Genomic DNA, 22,886 nt, shown 5'->3' with positions numbered 1-22,886 from the left:
CAAGAACCAATTTACTACAAGCAAAAGAAAAACATTCACAAACAGGGCCTAATATGAAGGCCCTGCCCCTACTACACCCTGGGATGTCTTTCATCCATTGAAAAAGGATGGTTTTTAGTACCTACCTTGCTTTCTCTGTCAGTCACCCTTCTGTCAGCAATGAAATGTCCTGGAAGGTTAAAATGTTCTCTGTGTTATAGGATGCTATAGAACACAATTTTGAGTAAATGCTAGACACTCCCATGGCGCAGTGACATCGCTTTTGGTGACACAGCAGAAGTGGTTGCAGCATCACTGGACATATTTTGCATTCCCCCCCCCCCACACTTCTCTCTCACTTTCCCATTGAATACTACTCTCCACAACAGAAACCCTGGGAAATAACTTGTGCACAACAGGCTTTGTTCCAAATAAAAATGTTTAACCTTTTTTATTTAGTCCATTTTTAACCTGTGTTTTGACCAATCGTGGTACTCAAAGTCGTTTACACACAAATGAAGCTGACTTATAGGGTGTCTGACCTCTCAGTGCCAGCACTGTCTACTCTGACCAGCACACGCTCTCCGGGGTCTCAAACACAGCTCTTTCCCTACTCCTTTTAACCCGGATACAGGGGTTGAGCCTGGGTCCTTCTGCATGGAAAGCAGATACTCCACCACTAGGTGATGGTCCCTCTGTGATCAACATCCAAGAACAGTATGATAAAAGAAACAATGTATTTCAAAAAAAAAATCAGCACATTAGTGTTGCACTAATAATGTTGTGCTGAGTTTTTTTCGAAATGTATATTAGGGTTGCCAGCCTCCAGGTGGTAGCTGGAGATCTTCTGGCATTATGAAGGAATTATGATCACCAGACCGCAGAGGCCAGCTCCCCTGGAGAAAAGAGCTGCTTTGGAGGGTGGACACCGTGGCATGATACCCTATCAGAAGTCCTTCCCTTCCCCAAACCCCGCCCACTCCAAGCTCCATCTCCAAAATCCCCTGGAATTTCTGCCTGTGGAGTTGGCAACCCGCCGCCCGCCCTCTCTCCTTCCGCCGGGCCTTCCATGTGGCGAGTCCCGCGGCTTCACCGGCACATACTGCGCATGCTCCCAGCCTAACGCCTCTTGAGCATGGCCCGAGCGCTTTTGCCGCTTTCCTCGAGAAGCGGCGCGTCGGCGGCGAGCGCCTCGACCGCGCATGCTCCCGCGGCGGCCAAGGCGGGCGGGGGGGGGGCCGCGGCCCCCGCGGGGAGGGCGGCTCTGACGTGGCCGCGCAGGCGCAGTCCCGCCGAGCGCCGGCAGCATCTCCGCATCCGAGCGGCCGCGTCGTCAGCGGCGCGTGGGGCGGCGGGGGCGGGGCGGCCTGAGGCGGGCGGGCGCGGAGGGGCGACGGCGACGGGCGACGATGACGGCGCTGCCGCCTCAGGCCGGGATGGTTGCGGCCGCCGCCCCGAGGAGCCTCGGCTGCCGCGGCGCCGCCGGCTGCGGGCGGAGGGCGAGGGCGAGGCGGGGAGCGCGGCCGGCGGCGCTCCTCTGGCTGCTGCTGCTGCTGCTGCCCGGCGCGGATGCCGCCCTCCCCGCCGCGCCGCCCGCCGCCTCCTCCCCGCCGCCGCCGGCCGGGCGCTGCGAGGTGGAGGCGGCCGGCGGGCGGGGGAGCGGCGGCGCTTCGGCTTCCGCAGCCGCCGAGAACCCGCCTCTGGGGACAGGTAAGGAAAGGACCGGCCGGGCTCGGAGGGAGGAAGCGAGCGCGGGGCAGGCGCTGCCCGGGGGCCTTTCGCTTCGCGCGCGCGCCTCGGGAAACGGAGCGTCGGAATGCAGCCCACGCGTGTCTGGGACCTCGCGCGCCTTGCGAGGCCCTTCGTGCTGCGTGGGGCAAACGTGCCCCGCGAGCACGGGCGGGTCAGGCCGGCTCCTGGCTGGCCGCAGACACGCGTGTGCCTGGCGGTGACGTGTGAAGGGGACGGGCTCGGGATGTCCCTTTCCGTGTAATGGTGCGGCCCTGTGCAGCCTTCCTTGCATCGCTTACGGCGAAGCTGGGATAGGCACAGGGCTGCGCTGTTAAGGTGATCGGATGTCCTGCTTTCGGGGCTCCTGCTCCTGGGGGTGCCGGGGGATTTAGTCTGCGTGTTTTCGATGGCTTTCCTCTCAGCGGCGAGATCTGCAAGGTGGAAATGGAAAGAGTAAATGGAAATGTATTGATAATATAAGTTATTAACAATTGCTATTATTACACTGAGTGGTCAGCTTATGTAAAGCAGAAGATGGAACTGAGAGGGGAGATGGCATTGGCTTCTAAGCTGCAAGCTGATGGGGAGGCATATCCTTATTCCCATCACCAGTAGGTAGGGTCGCTTCAGTGGCACCTTTCTCCAGTGCTGCTTCCTGGAGAACAGCCAGAAGATTTTAATCTGCATTAAGGGTCGCTGGGAGAATTCCATCGTAGAAGTCTCTTTGCGCAAACTTCACACACTTGTTCACCCTCATCCCAGCCCCAAATCAAACATACTTTACGAGATAGAAGGGTTAACAAACACGTTCATGGGGGGGGGGGGCGTTGTTTCTGGTCCTGTTTTCTCCCACTGGTTCTCTCTGCAGGCAACTGGGTTGTGTGTGATTTTGAATTACTAGTCAAAAAGAGCAGTAGCAAAGGCAATGCAGAATCAAGGTTTGTGTGTGAAACTTCCCTGGCAGCCCCAGGCTTCCAACTCATTAACCCCACAGCTTGTTCATGTAAAAAGGCTTGATAGGAATTCTCCTGTTTTTTTAAAAAAAAAATCATAGTAGGGGATAATGTTGAATATTATAGTTTTTTATACCTACGTGCGAGTATCAAGGCCTGCTGGATTCTGAACTGTTTTCAAGAATATAACAACCGTCTTAACCATCTATCTTGCCCCTGGGTTTTGTGCTTGGAAGAATACAGTGTTTAGTGTATCACTGGAATCTTAGGTCCAATGAAGAAAATCAGAATAAAATTAACAGTCCTATGAAGGATTGATAGTATATTATCAACTGTAAGATTTGCTAGGAAGCCATTGAATTAATTCCCAGGAAATAGACTGACCATTCTTGTGTGGCAAAAAAGATGTTGGTTTGGCAAGATGTCTTCTGTTCTGTTCTGAAGATGTGTGGCAAAAAGGGGGGTTGTTCTGGTGTAAGATTTGTGAACATGATGCTGCTGAAGCTGTAAGATTCTTTTGAAGTGTGTTGTTCTTTCCTCGAAAAGAGTCCAGTAGCACCTTTAAGACTAACCAACTTTACTGTAGCATAAGCTTTCGAGAATCACAGTTCTCTTCATCAGATGCAACGCTGACAAAGAGAACTGTGGTTCTCGAAAGCTTGTGCTACAATAAAGTTGGTTAGTCTTAAAGGTGCTACTGGACTCTCTTCGATTTTGCTACTACAGACTAACACGGCTAACTTCTCTGGATCCTTGATCTTTCCTGTGGATTTTCAGTGAAAATGTCATGAAATGACCATTTGGAAAGTAAAGTGTTGATGTTTTTAGTTGCACTCTTGAATTTAGAGAGCGGCTGAAACTGTATTAAAATAGAAGAGTTCTGTTGTACCTTAAAGATGCTTACTGAAGCATAAGTTTTGGTGGACTTGAGCCCACTTCATCAGATGTAGTGAAATAAATTCCCAGTCAGCAAGATTTTTAAACAAGGGGGGGGGGAATCAGCTGTTGTCCACCATTTGTTTAAAAGGCCCAGTGTGGGATACTTCTTTTCAGTATTGAAGAATATACGGTTAAGCCTATGCTACTGCTCTTTTTTCCTTTACCACAGCTGTAGTGGCTGACAACTTAGATTGTTTAACATAACTAATTCCTATAGAAACTCAGAAAATTGTCAGATGTCCCGGTCAGAATTGTCAATCCTATTGATGAAGTCTAATCCACCAGCTTCTCACTGGAGTCTCCCTCTGAAGGAATTTGGTTAGTGAATGCTGACTTTCCAGTGTCCTGGCAGACTGAAATGTTCTCTATGCGTTTTTGGATGTTGCCTTCTGTGTCCATTTATTCATATGTAGTGACTGACACATTTGACCTGTGTTAACGTGTGAGCAGAGTCTCAGACTAGAACATCTGAGACTTGGGCTCAAATCCCTCTGCCCTAAAGTTCAGAGGCAGCTGTGAAGGCAATGGTAGTGTTTCTGGTAACATTCCCCCCCCGCCCCCCCCCCCCCCGTAAGTTCCTGGGAAGAATAGTAGAATACAAATGAATTGCTAAATAAACCACAGGTTACCGCAAAAATCACATTGAGGCCACCAGAATTTGTATCCATTCAAGGTGTGTGCAGGATCTCATTACTCCTGGGGTCTATAAAGGATGTAAACAAGGTGAAAAATGAGGCAGATGTGTTGCTATGGAAAGATATCATGAGCAGGTTACAAATATAAGGAGTTACGTATATAAAGTCTGAAGTGGAAGAAAAAACAATGCATCATGAAAGTCACATTTTTAAAAACTGAAATGTTATTTAAGTTATCATGAAAGGCTTTTATTTTTCTTCTCTCCCATACTTCTGCCAAGGCTTATGTAACATAGAGCGGGATGGAAAAGTAATATATCAGTCTTATTTTTTCAACAAGTCTATGAGATAGGTTAGGCTGAGAGAGTTATTTACCAGAAAGTTTTATGACTGAAAAAATAAACTCAAGTCTTCCTTTCTACTACACCACAATGTTTCAGTGTACAGTAGGATTTGAGTCCAGCGGCACCTTAAAAACCAACAAGATTTTTTGAAGGGTATAAATGTTTGAGAGTCAAAGTTCTCTTCTTCAGGAGCTTTAACTCTCAAAAACTTATACCCTTGAAAAATCTTGCTGATCTGTAGGGTGACACTGGACTCAGATCCGGCTGTTCTGTTGTAGGCTAACATGGCTACCTACCTGAAACTATCTGTGTAAATATAATTTAACATTTTGAATATGAGCAAGATTCGGGTCCTGAAGTACCTTAGAGACCAACTAGATATCCAGGGTATGACATTATCGGATAAAGGGAACTTTGACTCTTGAAAGCTCACACCCTGAAATCTAGTTGGTCTCTGAGGTGCTACTGGACCCGAATATTGCCCTTCTAATACAGACCAGCAAGACTACCCACCTGAAACTATTTTGAATATGTTGTCTCTTGTGGTAGTGCAAGTAATTAGATACATAAAATTTATTTGAAATGGTTTCTTTGGCTTGTTAAGGTTAACCTAATTATTTTTGTATTTGACTGTCCAAGGATGATGCCGTGCTGGCACTTTTGAATTGGGACTACATAGACTCTGCATTATAGAAGAATGCTGTTAAATTAAGGCAGCTTTCTGAACTAGCGACCATCCAGCATCCAGATGGCACGTGTGTGAACATTATTTATTTATTTGCAGGTGGGAATTGCATGCAGTTGCTCCTCGGGCCCTTCTGTTCTGTTTCTCAGGGAATGGGGCAGGGTGGTGGTGGTGGTGGTCATCCCTGGATGAGTGTCTAATGCAAACTCCAGGAGGCCCCCACTCCACATATTTTAAATGCAGTGTTTAAATTTCCTAGTTAAATTCCTAATTCCTGACTTTTCTCCCCTTCCAGCTCTCACTGTGTGCATCACAGAATCATATCTTCGTGGATTGTTTACAGCAAGCATGTATATAAGCTTTTCAGAATTTTATGATGAAGCAGTCTAGTTGGCCTGGGGACTAGTTTATTCCATTGTAGGGGCTGCTTGCTGTAGTTAGCGCCTGTAGTCTGCGTTGTCCTCTCTACTTCAGACTGCCCAGAGATTGCTGGGTTGCAGTACTCTTTTTTGTTCCATTTATGTTGCTATGGGTGAGAGGAGCAGTTTCAACAATACATGGATAAGAGACATGAGCTGCTGAAAGACTGAGAGAATAAGATGGTGTTTGTTCCCTAGCACTCAGCTGACTGTATTGAGTGGTTTTGATTAATTTAGTTCTACCTTTTGTGGTGTGTGCCCTGTCCCATTTTCTTTATTGCCACTAAAAGCTTTTTTCCTCCTCTAGGTAAGAAGTTTACACTGATGTATTCTTTCTGGAATGAGACCCTCACAGTGTAATCCTAAACAAAGTTACTCCAGTCTATCCTTATTGAAATCAATGGGCTTAGACTAGAGTAACCCTGTTTAGGATTGCACTGTAAGTTTCATTAATGCTAAGAGCTCAGTTAATTTACTGATTCTAGTTTTTTGGAGGGTGGAATCAGAGATTTTGTTTACAGTGTGTTATTCATCCTTCATACTTCTGTGCTAAAACTGTCTCTAAAGTCCATTTTTCTCTTTTTGTGCTGAAAGTCTTTTTGGCGGCTGCTTCGCCCCCAGCTATCATGTTTCCTCAGGATATGCTTCATTCTGCATGAATTGTGCTCTGTAGAAATACACTGGGTGATTATCCTAAGCGGTATTCTTCCTGGTTTTCCAGCCCCTCTCATTGTTCCTGTCTCATGTAGGTGGGGCTTTGCTTATTATTTCTTCCTTCATATTTTGAGTTCATGTAGAGTGTAACTTCTGGTCACACTGCTTTAATCTTAACTCCTTGATAAAACATTTTGTAGCAGTTGTAAAGTACAAGTGCAATATTGTTTTTCCTGTTTTTTTCTATTTGCTAGATGATGGTAGCACAGATTAATTGATTGTGGTTTGAGCCTCCCCACAGGCTTAATGGGGTGCAGACATGCTAGCGGTACTTTACATTAGACCAGTGGTTCTAAATTTTTAATCCGCTGCTACTCCCCAAGTATGCAACATTATCATTAAATGCCTCCCAATTTGTTTGTTTATTGAAATACTTATGTACTGTCTGTCCCACCAACCACAGCGGTTTAAGATTGCTTACAAAAAGCCTGGCCTGCAGGTGATGAACAATTTAAAGCAGAAAACAGGCAAGACACAACTATTACACAACTGTACAACTTTCCCTCAAAATGGAACCCTTTGAATTTCTTATGGAGGGTCCTCTGTGCCTCTTCCGGAAAGGCATTCCATAACACTGGAGCTACTCATGGAAAAACAAATAGTTCAGCACGGTTACTTAATGGACAGCTTGAAAGAGGGGCACATCTGGGAAGTGACCTTGGAAGGATCTGAGGTGGTTAACAAGCTCATAACAATTAAGAATTAAAATGTAAAAACAACACTGCCGGTAGGGCAACTTTCGTTAGGTACATTTATGATACCTGTATACAATATACAAATCTTGAGCATGCAGTGAAGAGTCTCTTGTGTCTGATAGCCATCAGGAGCTCCTGATTCTTATTCGATGTATGTCCCCTTTTTAAAGGGAAGAAATCTAGGATTTTAAACGTTAGTGCATGGTGAGCAGTTTAAATCGGCTCTCCTTTGCTTGCTGTCAGCATCCTTTGCAAGTGAGTTGAAGGGGCTGCCAAACATTTGAGAGGTTTCCAAAGTTCTGAATGCCGCCACAATTGCTGCCAGGGACTTAATTAAGCCTACACTAAGAATCATTGCTTCAGAAACTATGTAAAGGGCCTTTGTCATTGTGATATCAGTGGTAGTTGCGATGGCAGTTACAATTAAGATCAAATTTTTGTGTGCTTTATGATGGAGGTAGATGACATCTTAAGCAAAGTGTCAACTGAGTAAACATAGCAAAGCATTCTGCAGAGTTTTTGTTTTTTCCAAGGCAGGAGTGAGCCATTTATTTTCCTCTGAATTTTTAAAACTTTGTATCTTAAAAGCTCATGATACACCCCATCATAAATCAAAATATAAAATTCCCATCTAAAATAGGTGACAGAAGAATAAAATAAGTCTCCACAAATTCATCTGTTGCATCATCTCAACTAATCTTCATTGTGGGTGTGTGTCTATATACCCTTGTTGTATGCATGAATATTACAACAGTAGAACTGACGGTCTATCTTGGATAGATTTGGCTCAAATCATTCTAGGTTTAAAACCAAGATCTTGAGTTGTTTCCTAGAAACATTCTAGTATCACTCGCATCAAATGTTGCATTCTTATCATTTTCCATTGTATATTAGCCTTGGTGGGGGTGGGGTAGGGGTTGCTTGTTTCTTGCTTGGGATTTAATAGGCTGTAAACTACATACTACAGTTCTCCTAGATAGTACATTAGAGATATTTTTGCAGTGCAAAACAGTATTGGTTTTGACTTTGGTTAACTTGCTTCTGCTCCTGGACCCTGTTTCCAAGTTGCTGTTCTAGCTCCTTTGACAAGCTAGACATGTATATGGCAAAAATTAGAACATGGTGGTCACTGTTTCAATGTCAAGTAGCTACTTGCTGCTCCATAATTCAATGAGAATGTGGATCAGCTGTACAGTCAGTACATTTTATTGACCGATAAGAGTGCTGAAATCCGGACAGCAGTGAATTTCATGTGTGTATTTCTCCAAGTGGTTCACTGGAAATTGCTCTTAAAATAAGATTTCAGTAGCACAAGAAGTGAAATGTAGTAGAGTTAATAGAATTCCAAAATTGGTAAGCATGCCATTTTTAAAATATTTTTTTAAAAGTACAACTTAAACAGAAGAGGTGCTTGTAATGCATATGCCCCTCCTGATCATCATAATTTTGACCTGTGTGGAAGAAGTATCTTGGCTGTGATCTTTTAATAACAAGTTTCCCAAACTGGAAGTTGGAGGCGTGACGTCTTGCGCTGCTGGTGACTTTACTCTAACAATTCTTGCTGCAGTGTGTAGTGGACCTCTGAGAACATGCAGAGGGAACCTGTTTTGCTGACTGGTTACTAGCTGCTTATCTTGCAGGTGTTTTGGTTACCATTTCTGGGCCGACCTGAGAACATGGCCTTGAAGTTCCAGCAGAGACAGCACCAACCTTGTAAGAGACTGAGCAGAGCTCATCGTTTCCCTCCTCCCCTCTTTCCTGGCTCCCTGGCTCAGCGCGCCAAAATCTTTCTTTCCCATTGGGGGGCGTGGACTTTGTCCTATAATTAACCTTGCTTTGCTGCCTTGAGTTACACCAGCCAATGATCCTGTCTGACCATCTTGATACTGGTATTCTTCTTTAATAAAGTAACTTTAACTCATACACCTGAGTGATGCAGTGAAGTGCTTGGGGAAAATACCTGGCAAGACCTGACACTCTCTCTTTAGATGCAGTTATCATTCTGGAGTGTTGATTGCTATGGAAACCAAATTATGTGACACCCACAGTAGTTAAAATTTATTGTATAACTGCTGTACCTTTCAATTTATATTGCAATATGCTCCATTTGTGTTAACCCCAGGCAGTAAATATTGTTATGTTATTTAATACATAGAGTGATGTGAAACTTATTCAATAACTCTAGTGCTGTGTACCCTTTTCAGTCTGGATTCAGGCCAGGCCATGGGATGGAGATGGCTCTAGTAACTTTAGTGGGTGATCACCGTCTGAATATAGACAAAGGTTATGCTTCATTATTGCTCCTCTTGGATCTAACTGCAGCCTTTGATATAGAGATGGACATGAACTGAAATACGAAACAAAGTTCATGACAAACTGGGCCGGTTTGTGGTCAGAGCCCATTTCAGATGAACCGCCATGCACTTTAGGCTGGTTCATTTGGTTCATTTTTTTGGTTCGTAACTGCAGACAGCCTGGTGCTGATCAGTCAGTTTCCTAGGCAACAGGGGATGGACTTCCTGCAGATCTTCTGCTGGCCCAGAAGTGGCTTTCTGCTGGCCCAAAGTGACCTTCTGCTGGCCTGAAAGTGACAATTTGCTGACCTGGATGTGACGTTTTCACGAACCAAATGAACCAGTTTGTGAACCGGGGCAGGTTCGTGAAAGTTCACGGTTCATGGTTTGTGAAATGCAATGAACCACACGGTTCATTTTTTTTCCGGTTCATGCCCATCTCTACTTTGATATATTGGATCATGCCATCTTGTTGAGCTGTTTGGAAGCAGAAATGGATATCAAATGATGTGCCTTGCACTAGTTTAAATCCTTTCTCATGGAACGGACTCAGGATTGCTGTCAGAGTTCAGCTGTCTTCAGAGTGAGAATTATGTTGTGGGGTTCCATGGGGCGCAGTCCTGTCCCTCATGTTACTCAACCTCTATGTAAAGCCTTAGGATAACTCATTTGTAGCTATGGAATTGGATGCCATTAATATGCAGATGGCACCCAACTCTAAATATCACTATCCAAATCACGACAGGATGCAGTAGAAATTTTGGGTTACTTCTTGAGAGCTGCGGCCAAATATCTGATAGCAAACAAATTGAAATTGAACCCAGACAAGATGGAAGTGATGCTCATTGGGAAGGCAGAGATTGTGAAGGAAATTTCACTCCCCACTTTCGATGAGGTTTATCTGATCCTTGCAGACTCAGTTAAGAGCATAGGAGTTATATTGGATCCAGTGCTACTGCTAGAATAGTAAGTTAAGGCAGCTGCAAAAAAATGCTTTCTCAGTCTATCCTGGAAGATGGCCAATCTGGCCATGGATCTATGCCATGGTAACATTGAGGCTGAACTACTGTAATGTGCTGTGTGTATGTCTCCCCTCAAAGTTAACTCAAGAGACTCCAGTTCGTGCAGAACGGTGCTGCTTGGTTATTATCGAGAGCTAGGAAGAGCATGAATATTACTTCTGCAGTCCTCCACTGGCTACTTGTCACTTACTGGGCTCAATTCAAGGTATCAGCTATCGCATACAAAGCTCTTCAAGGCCTTGTCATCATATCTGTGGGACTGTTTCTCTCCTTATGTTTTGCTACCAACTTCGTTCATCTGAACAAGGACTTCAGCTTGTGCCAACTTGTACATGGGCAAAATCAACAGCTTACTGGATCGGGGGAACTCTGTTGACGTGATTTATCTGGATTTCAGTAAAGCGTTTGATAAGGTTCCCCATGACATTCTGATGGGCAAACTGGAAGACTGTGGAGTAGACTATAGGACAGTTCGGTGGATAGGGAACTGGTTGGAGGACCGCACTCAAAGAGTGGTGGTCAACGGCGTTTCATCAGATTGGAGGGAGGTGTCCAGTGGGGTGCCACAGGGCTCGGTTTTGAGCCCGGTACTTTTCAATATTTTTATCAATGATCTGGAGGAAGGAGTGGAAGGGCTGCTCATTAAATTTTCTGATGATACCAAATTGGGAGCGGTAGCAAACACCCAAGAAGATAGAATTAAAATTCAACAAGACCTGAATACTCTGGAGAAGTGGGCAGCTGTGAATAGGATGCAATTCAACAAAGACAAGTGCACAGTATTACATCTGGGCCACAAAAATGAGAAGCACAAATAGTGGATGGGGGATACACTTCTGGGCAGTAGTATATGTGAAAGGGATCTTGGGGTAAGAGTGGACTGTAAACTGAATATGAGCAGTCAGTGTGATGTGGTGGCAAAAAAGGCTAATTCAATCCTGGGTTGTATCAAAGGGGCCATAGCGTCGAAATCGCAGGAGGTCATAGCCCCTCTCTATACTGCCTTGGTCAGGCCACACCTGGAGTATTGTGTGCAGTTCTGGAGGCCTCACTTCAAAAAGGATGTGGACAAAATCGAGAGGGTGCAGAGGAGAGCGACGAGGATGATCAGGGGTCTGGAGACTGAGCCCTACGAGGAAAGGCTGAGGGCCTTGGGAATGTTTAGTTTGGAGAAGAGGAGGTTGAGGGGGGACATGATTGCTCTCTTGAAATATTTGAAAGGCTGTCATTTGGAGGAGGGCAAGGAGCTGTTCCAGTTGGCAGCAGAGGGTAGGACCCGAAGCAATGGGCTAAAACTACATGCACAAAGGTACCGGCTGGATATTAGGAAAAACTTTTTCACGTTTAGAGTAGTTCAAAAGTGGAATCAGCTGCCTAGGGAGGTGGTGAGCTCCCCCTCACTGGCAGTTTTCAAGAAGAGGCTGGATGAATACTTGTCAGAGATGCTTTAGGCTGATCCTGCACTGGGCAGGGGGTTGGACTAGATGGTCTGTATGGCCCCTTCCAACTCTATGACTCTATGATAACAGCTGTTGGCCCCACCTTATGGAATGGCCTAACTGAAGAGGTCAGAAAATCTCCCACTTTCCTGACTTTTCCCCAAACAATGCAAAACTGAATTATTCAAGAGGGCTTTTTACTCAAACAGGAGAGCTCTACTGAACGAAAGTGGACTCTGAGGGATGCACCTGTAAAGAGAGAGGGACCATAGTGTGTGTTACTACATAATATCTGTTGTTTTAAGTATGATCCTACTGGGTAGTTTCTGTGTTTTGCTTCACACAGTTTGCCTGCTTTTGTTATTAATTTCTCTCTCAGTTACAAGTAAGACTTTTTCTCAGGCACACCCACAGTTTGCCTGCTTTTTCCTGACTGAATGTTCTTTCACAAACACACAGTTCAGGCTTCCACACAGGTTATATTTCTCTACACTCTCAGTCTAAAACTGCATTCACTCTGCCCACACTGTCATTACCCAATCATATCACTCTCATCTCTCTCTTTCACCTCCCCACTCTTCATCTATACCACACCAAGCATTTAAAGACACATACATGCATTTACTTAAAATGCATATATCAAACTTTGCATTGCTTACGCTCTGTTTCAGCATTTCTTCAACTCTCTTGGATTTCTATTGGTTTTAAATGTTGCACATTTGCATTTATTTACCCTAACTCTGTTATATTACTTGTTGAAATTTTCTTGAAATTTACTGTGCTAACTCATGCTGTATACTCTGCCTTGAGTCTCAGTGAGAAAGATGGACTATAAATAGTGTAAATAATAAATAATTAAAAATTGTCAGAACACAAATGGTGACTTGTACAAGCAGGCATTATTTCCTTAGTAACTGGAATGTCAGAAAGATGGCTGTGGGCAACATAGAAATCAAACTTCCAGCATCATGCACCCATTTTTGTATTAGCAAAGTTTACCAAAAGCTTATCAAGTTTTGATGAGCACTCATTCACTTTTAAATCATGTGGAGCAATTTCTATAAAGTGGAAAGTGGGTGAAGGACTAAAACTTTGGAACTCCCTTCCCAAAGATATTTGCTTGTCGTTTCCTTTGGCATACTCCCAGTAAACTCTTAGTAACCTTTCACGTGTGTGTTTGTTTTTCTTATATTTATTTATACATTTATATATATACATATATAATTTAAATGTTATTTTAATGTTTTAATATTTGTTGTTTGCTTCTGTGGGGACCCTATTCTGGGTTGAAAGGAGGTATATAAATGTTTTAAATAAATAAATAAATAAATAAAAGTCAACACTAGAGATGGGCACGATCAGAATCACGATGTGAAAAAAACCCCGATAATGGCGTTTGCGCCATCGGGACTCAGCTAATCGGTTCCATCCATGGTGACCGATCCAGCGTTCGGGGGGGGGCTTGATTGGGGGGGCATCGTGATTTTATCGGAGAGCCAGACACTCCGGCGCCAATAATCTATTCCCCTAGCAACGGAGCCAGGGGAATGCCTGAGCTGTGTTTGCCCTCCTTCTGTCACCCTGGAAAACCGAATGGAAGCCCAGCTTTCCTTGATTAGCAGGCTTCCTTCCAACCACGGAGCAGCAACCCAGGGGAGGGAGGGGGAAGGGGGTGTTCTGAAGCCATGGGCACAAAGGGTTTTTGCTTTTTCAAAAAATGGAGCTTTGTAGGAGGAATGGGTGTTTCTCTGTCACTCTCTGTTTTTAACCTGCTTTTAAAACACTGTATTTTGTGGGAAAACCTCATTCACGGTTCTGTGTGTGTGTTTAAAATATGCTTTTTGAAGACTGGCTGCTTGCTTTTAAAATCGGGTGGGGAGGAACGGATGATTCTGTCCCTGCTTTTTATAAAAAGCTGGCTGAAACATGTTTACGGGGTGTCTCTCTCTATTTGGAGAGGCAGGGATATATCCCCCCCTCTGCTCTGTGTGTGTGTGTGTGTGTGTGTGTGTGTGTGTGTGTGTGAATCAGGGCCGGATCGACGAGGGGGCAGGGGGGTAGTCTGCCCCCAGCACCGCCAAAGAGGGGGCGCTGGGTGCAGTTGCCAGCCCCAGGAGTGCGCCTGGGGAAAGTTGAATGGCGCGGGCAGCCTCCCAACCACCCACGCTGCCTTTTGCCTTTCCCGCAGGACAAGGGCCAGCCGGCCGGCTTGCAGGAAAGGCAAAAGGCAGCACGGGAGGCTGGGAGGCCACCCACGCTGTTTGCCTTTCCCCAGGACAAGGGGCGCGCAGGCAAGCCGGCCACCCCTTGTCTTGCGGGGCAGGTGAACGGTGCGGGCAGCCTCCGAGCCACTCGTGCTGCCGCCAGCTCCGCAGCGGACTGGGACAGCCGGCTTGCTGCCTGGGCGGGGGGGGGGGGAGGGACCCAGGAGTGTGCGCGCAAGAGCCTGACTACGGTTGCCCTGGGCACTGTCAACCGTAGATCTGGACCTGGTGTGAATGTTCCCTCCCTGAGGGGAGGCGGCTCGTTGCCGGGTTAAAAACTCCCCCCCTCTGCTCTAAGTGTGTGTGTGTGTGTGTGTGTGTGTGTGTGTGTGTGTGTGTGAACATCCTCTCCCTCCCCGTGCCCGCCGGGCCTGGTGGCCACTGCCACCAACCACCATTCCTATATCGCTGGAAACAGCGGGGCGCCTCCCGCTTTGGCCTCCCCGATTCCCGATTCCGGATCGGAAACGGGACTTGATCGGTTAGAATCAGTGACCTGGGTTTGGCGATGGCCCGAATCCATGAATGGCTTGATCAGTATTTTTTTTTGGCTCGTGCCCACCTCTAGTCAACAATGTAAGCGAATGGAAGAATGCTTCAGCAAAAGATGTGACCATCCACTTCCACTGTGTGTGGGTCATTTCTCTTTGGCATCATGTGTGTTTATGAAACATGCTGTAACAATACTGTCGGAAGCCATAATTGCATGAGAAACCTGGGAGTGTGTTGATTTCCATAATTGCTATTTAGATGTTAAAGAAGAGGCATGGCAAATCAACAGGGGAAGCATACTTTAATGTAACATGGAAGTGGCTTCTTTGTATTTGGACAGGTCCTCTTATTTATCCATGGAGGGCAAGGTTTTAATCATTTCTTTCCTTTTTATTCTTATATTTCTTCACTAAGTGTTGTGTCTGCCATAACTTCAGCTTTTAAGGTCATATTGATTCTACTTCTGTTTGGTTTTCTTTTATTATCATGCTGTTTGAAGAGATCGGCTACGTATGTATTTGAACTGCTAACAGGAAACAAGAATGCTTGAGCTAGATTACAATTTCTGATACCCAAAGTCTCCGGACTTCATGTCCCTTTCTTTCAAAGGGTTGACCTAGGGCAGACAAGTTAGTTGCTCAGAAGGAATTTATGTTTGACTCTTGAACAAGGGCTTAGATCTATTCATCTAATACTTTAAGTAACAGGATATATTGTTTCTACAAAATGAGACTGCCTCGATAACCAAGGCAAACCTTTAGTAAATGTCCTTTGTTTGCATGAGTGAATTGCTTCCTGCTGTGTAGGTCTACCCATGTGGTGGAATCGAGTTTTCTGGTGACTGCCTCCCTACATCAGTTTGCTCTGTGTTTAGAATGCAGCTGTTGGTCTGTGTTGCCAGAACCTGTTGTAACAGGAATATAGATTAGAGCACATGTGTATTCTAGTGAACTTTGTATGAAAGTTAATGTGGTTTTTTAAAAACGGGTTGTATAATTAAAAATAGTGGACAGTGGTAGATAAATGGTTCTCTACCTGTTAGAATGGATCGGTGATGATCCTCTCATTTAACTTTTCCTGTCACTTTCTAATGATTTATGTACTTACCTTGCAGCTGGGCATAGCATCATTTTTGACTAGGTAGTATGTCATATGATTGAAAATCTGGATAATTAGCTAAATATAAAACCAATCATAATTTTATATTGCTATCATGTGTAAAAGAATTTTAGATTTCTTTGCAAATGTCATACCTCAATTATTATAAAAGATGCTACCCGGAAATTAGATCAGGCTCTTGCTGAAAGAAATCTCATCAAGATCTAGGTGAAAATTTTTTACTTGTCTGTGTGCTTATTGAAAATTCAACGTATTTCATAGGAAACTTGATTTTTACTTAATCTTAGATTTTATGGGGAAATGTTAGGTGAATTAATTCTTGTAGCTTGTATTTGTTCCATGCTTATCTTAATAGTCTTTTATGTTTTGATACCTTGCTTTATTAAAAATATTAGAGTTTATTTCAATAAAAATAAACATAAAATTCTTAATGAGAAGTCTGTGTTTCTTAGTGAGGAGAGCAAAACAAGGAAAACTCAGTGTGACACTGAGAGATCTCTGTCTTTTGGTGCTACACCTCTGAAGATGACAGCCACAGCTGCTGGCGAAACGTCAGGAACTACAATGCCAAGACCACGGCAATACAGCCCGGAAAACCCACAACAACCATCGTTCTCCGGCCGTGAAAGCCTTCGACAATACAATGCAAGCTTCCTTCATGAGTTTGTCTTTCTCACACTCCTCAGACTGTAGGGCCAAACTAGATGTGTTGTTCTATACAAGTTCCCAGTAGGGACTGGTAGCTATGAGTCCTTAATAGTAACTCCACGTAAGAACCTCTTACAGTGCAATCCTAAGGAGAGTTGCTCCAGTCTAAGCCCATTTAAGTCAATGGGCTTAGGCTGGCATAACTCTGTTTAGGATTGCATTGTTAGAGACCCAATTCGGATCAGGACTGTGGTGTGTGTGTGTGTAGGGGAGAGGGACTCCTTCCTCTCTGTGCTGTTTTCTGGATCTGGAATGGTTGAGGGGATATTATTTGTCAAATACTTGCACGTGCAGTCCTCCAGCAGGGCAAATAATCCCCCCCGGTGTCATTTTGGGTTTCGAAAATGGTGTGTCAGGGCGATGAGAGCCCCTTTACCCATACTGCAGTGCCAACCAGAATCAGGCCCCTATATTGCTGCTAAACAGATTTCCTTTGAGGAACTTGCAGCTGGTGTATGGCTGTAAGCCCCTGTGGTGACCATGTGACAAGTGCCAGGTCTAGTTTGGCTGTGTAAGAGAATCTGTTGCCAAAGTCTCTGTGGAACATAAGTAAGAGGGCAGCTGCATCTGTCCCAGATTTCTGCTGCTGGTGGCACCAGTTCATTTCCCTTACACCTGACCAGGGTACACTCTTAAGACACCATATGTTCACCAATGGAGAAGTTAGGCATTTAAAATTCGGTATTTATCTCTCAATTTTTTAAAAGAAAAGCTTTAAGTGGAATCATAATTTTTCACCTGGTGTTATTAGCACATCTGTGAGATTATGAGGAGTTGCTGTCATCAACCAGGAGAGTACTTTATGTTTTTATGGTATCCTGGTTAAAAGTTCTACATAGTTTTTGATCCTTTAGCTCATTTGAATTGAAAAGAAAAAATAGACCAACGTCCCCGTATATTGAACCAATAGCGAAAGTTCACAACTTATACACCATTTATCTGCCTAAGAAATTAGGCGTCAATAATTATATAACAAAAAATATTTCCAAAAGGGAACAAAGGAGCTGGACAAAATAATTGGCTCCTCACAATACACTGGAGCCTACACAATGATTCCTATTGTAATTGCTAAAGAAGTCCAGACCAGAGCTTTAAAATACACTGTGACTCCTGGTCATGAATATGAAAAGAGTCCATATGATGATGGTGATATGTTGCCAAAGACGTGAATAGCCAGTAATTTTCCCAACAGGATTCCGGGTATCCTCCTGTTTCATAAGTTTCTTGATCACGGGAATTAACTGCAAAAAATCACATACATGATATGGCAATCTCTATATTCTCGTAAACTATTGCATTCTTGCCCCCGAAGATACTCACTCCTTTACAGTTTGACAAAAGTTCCCGACCGCATTCCCTGCTTGGTGTATTTGAGGATCCTATGCTATGAAGTCTTAAAGCTCCCCAGCTCCTCAGTCACAATAACCATGTAGTCCTTATCCCATTAGCATGTGCAAACAATTCAAACAAAGCCTGAGTAATCAGTACATGAATTGAGCCCTAATGGCCCTAAACAATTCAACTCGAAGGTCCAAAAGGCTTCTCTTCTCCTGAGTTCTTTATTTAGATCCTTAGATCTGTCTGTCTTAAGTACCTCCAGGACGGAATATCTAAATTCCCTTTCATTCCTGTGATGCTCAAGGAAATGTGGTGTAAGAGGTGCTTCCCTCTGGTCGTTTCTGATACGAGAAATGTGTTCTTGGATGATGTCCCCCATCATCTTCGGCACAATTTGCCCTATGGTCAGTATTTAAGGTTGAAAAGAAATGCCACCCATCCTGAGGATTTCTGTTCTGCCAAGGAGTCCCTAAGTAGAGATTTCCTCTTGAGAGGCTATGCAGCAGAGGTGGTCAGGAAGGCAGAACAGAGGGCAACTGTGCGGCGCAGATCAGACTTGTTTAGAGACCGTAAGTTAAAGATGGATGCATCCCTGAGATGGGCAGTGGACTATACCCACTTGGCAAAGGGCATTAGCAATATCATAAAGAAACATTGGCACATTGTGAGGCATATACCGGGGTGTGTACAGTTACCAACCATAGGTTTTCGCCACACGGCAAACTTTTGAGACAGGTTGGTTCATTCTCGCTTTGTCAATATTGAGGCTGATACTCAGAGACGAGTAGGACATCACCGGTGTGGAAGATGCAATGTATGCAGCTTGGCAGCTATAGGGTCTATTTTCAAGGTCACCTCCTCAGGCAGGGAAATTTCCCTCAGACATTTTTCCACATGCAGCACTAGTGGGGTGGTCTACATTATTGAATGTACTTGCCCACGTATTTACGTTGGCAGTACCAGTAGACCTGTCAAAATACGTATCCAAGAACACATTTCTCGTATCAGAAACGACCAGAGGGAAGCACCTCTTACACCACATTTCCTTGAGCATCACAGGAATGAAAGGGAATTTAGATATTCCGTCCTGGAGGTACTTAAGACAGACAGATCTAAGGATCTAAATAAAGAACTCAGGAGAAGAGAAGCCTTTTGGACCTTCGAGTTGAATTGTTTAGGGCCATTAGGGCTCAATTCATGTACTGATTACTCAGGCTTTGTTTGAATTGTTTGCACATGCTAATGGGATAAGGACTACATGGTTATTGTGACTGAGGAGCTGGGGAGCTTTAAGACTTCATAGCATAGGATCCTCAAATACACCAAGCAGGGAATGCGGTCGGGAACTTTTGTCAAACCGTAAAGGAGTGAGTATCTTCGGGGGCAAGAATGCAATAGTTTACGAGAATATAGAGATTGCCATATCATGTATGTGATTTTTTGCAGTTAATTCCCGTGATCAAGAAACTTATGAAACAGGAGGATACCCGGAATCCTGTTGGGAAAATTACTGGCTATTCACGTCTTTGGCAACATATCACCATCATCATATGGACTCTTTTCATATTCATGACCAGGAGTCACAGTGTATTTTAAAGCTCCGGTCTGGACTTCTTTAGCAATTACAATAGGAATCATTGTGTAGGCTCCAGTGTATTGTGAGGAGCCAATTATTTTGTCCAGCTCCTTTGTTCCCTTTTGGAAATATTTTTTGTTATATAATTATTGACGCCTAATTTCTTAGGCAGATAAATGGTGTATAAGTAGTGAACTTTCGCTATTGGTTCAACATACGGGGACGTTGGTCTGTTTTTTCTCTTGTCATACCCGTATCAGCCCTTTGCTGGTTCATTTGAATTGAAATGCTGTTTTTAGAATAATGTAAGGAAGACAAACTTGTAATAGGATGTCTTTCTTCATTTACTAATCTTTCTTTTTTGAAGGTTTTTTTGAAGGCAGCTTTTGTCTACACTAAATGTTTGTTTTATTTAAACTGTAACTTTTTACTCTTTGCTCAGGATCTTTCATGGAACAGTTCTTGTAACAAAAGCCTCCCTCATCCCACGCTTTTTGCAGGACTCGCGTCCAGAGTGCCTCTCGAATCATTTTTGCCCAGCTGTAAGATAGCATTAGAAGCTAACAGTGTACCAAAAAAATTCAAATTCTTAATCAAAAGCTTTCTTTAAATTCCACTGTACAGTTTAATGTGGAAACATACAGATGTTTCTGATTATACACGTTATGCATAAGCTAGGTGCTTCAGAGCCATCCAAATACAAAAGGATATGTTCAGCAGTAAAAGAACACTGCTAGATCAGGCCAAAGGCCCATCTAGTCCAGTTGACTTAACAGTTGATAGTTATTATAAAGCTACCCTCTGTAAATAAGCATAATTCACTATTAAAGCCTTCTAAGCTAAAGTGCACCACCATGTTTTGAACAGCAGATTCTGTAAATGACTAGAAACCAGCAGCCAAATAATTGCACAGTTAATTCAAATAAATACTTTATTTACTCAAAGGGAAGATAATTCCAAATGTAAAACAATACCCCCTATTGCTTTATGCAATACCTAGAAAAATCTAGTTTTGCATTTGAGTAAATACAGTATTCAGCACCCCACCACCTCCTTGCACTTGCTGATTCCTTGGGGTTTTCAAAATACAATTCTGCAGTGATTATAGAAACTGTGGCTGGCAGGAATCTCCTTTAGATGCAGTTTTTAAATGTACACAACACCTCAGTCTCTCATCCACACGTCCCTTGAATATTTTAGTCCATAGTTTTGAGGCTTTATCCTCAGGTCTCTGTCTCATGCTCCACCTTTCCTCAGGTTCCTATTGCACTGCCCATGTTGTCCTCCTTTCCACTGATTCTGGGCTGGCTTGATAGTCAGCTTTTCAATTCTTAGTTTGATCTCTTTCTTTTTGTGTGCATTCCCATGTAAGGTTTTAATCTCAGCCAAACAAATTTATAGCCTTTCTCCCAGAATATGAAAAGTAAACATGCTGTTGTTGACATCTTAGTTCCCAAAGTAGCTAGAATGTAACATCACACCAGCTCCGATGATTGGTATTGTGGGTTTTACTGCCAAAAGCACAATACAATATAGTTGAAGAATATTCAACTATCTGAATAAATTTTGCAGGTCAATATAAAATAGGTAAAACTCCTTAAGTTCTAATTTCGTATGGGCTTCTGAGTTTGAGTTTTTTATGAATTTGGATTGCATAGATCAATGTAGTATCAAGTAGAGTGGCTCAGATAATAATAACTGCATGTACCTCATGAGGTGCATATAGAATATACAAGCATTGGGTCCTTTTACAGAACCTGCCTGTATGTTTTCAAAGCACATTTTGCAGCCCTAAGGGCTAGAAACTTGACAGCCTTGGGTTCTCAAGATTCTGCTCTGTCTCATTCTGCCACATTCCAAGCAGTGGTAGATGCTCAGAAAATAGTAATAGTAGTAATAACCCACCCTGATCTGGATAGACCAGGCAAGACTGATCCCATCAGATCTCAGAAGCTAAGCAGGGTCAGCCATGGTTAGTAATTGGTTGGGAGATGTGTAAAGAAAACTAGGGTTGCTATGCAGAGGCAAGCAATGGCAAACCACCTCCGATACTATCTCGCCTTGAAAACCCCAGCAGGGGTCATCATGTCAACTATGACTTAATGGCATTTTCTGCTGCAGGCTTTAATAACCCGCAGAAAAAAGCACTCTTATTATTGTATGTATAATATAAAAGCAGAAAAATGGAATTAGAAAATAAAAGCCAAAAATAGTCACTAGTTGATCTTAGAAAGGAGAGAGGGCAGGTTGGTAAAGTGGTACTAGTCTGAAAAACAGTGCAAGGGAGTTTACACCCTTGATGTAAACAGGATGCTAGCTAGGAGAGTAAAACATGCTTTCCTGGCATAAAGAGAAAAGAGTGTATCCTAGAATACAATTTCCGTTCCAGAAAGATAAGAAATAACAAAGAATGGAAGAGAAAGAAAGACACCAAAAGTGGGATCCCTTGATAAGCAACATTCTTAAATAAGTAGTAAAAATACTTGAATTCTTGCATCTTTTTTCTTACCTCTGGCTCTGCTGGAAGAATCATGTTGAGGGTCATTGCCAGGGTAGATTTGATTTAAACCGAATCGATTTAAATCATGATTTAAATCACTAGTCAGTAAGACTAGATTTAAATAATAGTTTTCTACATAAAAACTCACATTTAGCTTCTTGTGCAGATCTATTCTATACCCAATAATCTTCTATTCATTGAATTTTTTGAAACAGCACTGAAGAGGTAAGGGGTTGGTTCTGTGTACAAAGATTTACAAAGGAACAATGGGATTGAGGTATTTTTCTCAACTGTGTATGTTTGTTTTATAACCTTTTTGCTGAGAAGAAGAGACGTGATCTCTGCAGACACAAATTCACAGTTTTGAGAACTGTAAAACCAAGCATCTGTGATAATACCTTATAGATAGAAAAACTGCCCAATAATCTTACAGAAACTTCTGGAAGAGCATGACATTGTGAATAGATTAATGGAATTCGTTTACCAAAAATTTAAACATTGCATGAATATACAGCCTCATGCTACATAATTAAAAACTAATCCTTATTTTATGATGATAACCTTTGGAATATAATGTATCTTAAATAGAAAACTAAATAGATTTTTCCTCAAAAACATTTTATTAAAAAAAATCCGTTTTAAATAAAAAAATCTGTTTTTTTTTAATTTTTTTTTTAAAAAAACGATTGCTTTTTATCCACCCTGATCATTGCTCTTTGAGTCTTATTTATTTCCCCCTCATATGCTAATTCCTTTGCTGCTTTTTTAGGGTATGTGGGCATAATATTTGATGGTTGCCTGTTGTGTTTCTGAGTAACATTCTCACCACCACCACCCCACCCCCGGACAGATGCAGTAGTAGGATGACATTGGGGTGGATCCAACAGAGGGCATCTATGGACAGAAGGGAGGGAGCTACGTTTTGCTGATTTGCCCCCTTGTGCTGTTCAAGGGGCCATTTGAGTTGGGAGTGGAGAGATGAGGAAGTTGGGCTGTGCAGACAGAAGGGATTTGCCAGTGGAAATTGCCATTGGACCTAA

At 43.2% G+C, this 22,886-nt stretch overlaps 1 protein-coding gene across 1 annotated transcript in view; it reads left to right on the top strand.

The window, feature by feature from the left end:
- The first annotated feature begins 1,388 nt into the window (after positions 1-1,388).
- STIM2 (stromal interaction molecule 2) overlaps positions 1,389-22,886 on the top strand; it is a 159,420-nt gene continuing 137,922 nt past the window's right edge. The window contains exon 1 of the mRNA XM_054998854.1: positions 1,389-1,689. Coding sequence (XP_054854829.1) covers positions 1,389-1,689 — 301 coding nt within the window. The remainder of the gene's footprint in view (positions 1,690-22,886) is intronic.

The sequence above is a fragment of the Eublepharis macularius genome, chromosome 15 (assembly GCF_028583425.1).
Source record: "Eublepharis macularius isolate TG4126 chromosome 15, MPM_Emac_v1.0, whole genome shotgun sequence".
NCBI lineage: Eukaryota > Metazoa > Chordata > Lepidosauria > Squamata > Eublepharidae > Eublepharis > Eublepharis macularius.
The sequence above is the reverse complement of the archived record's forward strand: the minus strand, read 5'-3'. Positions and strand labels throughout refer to the sequence as shown.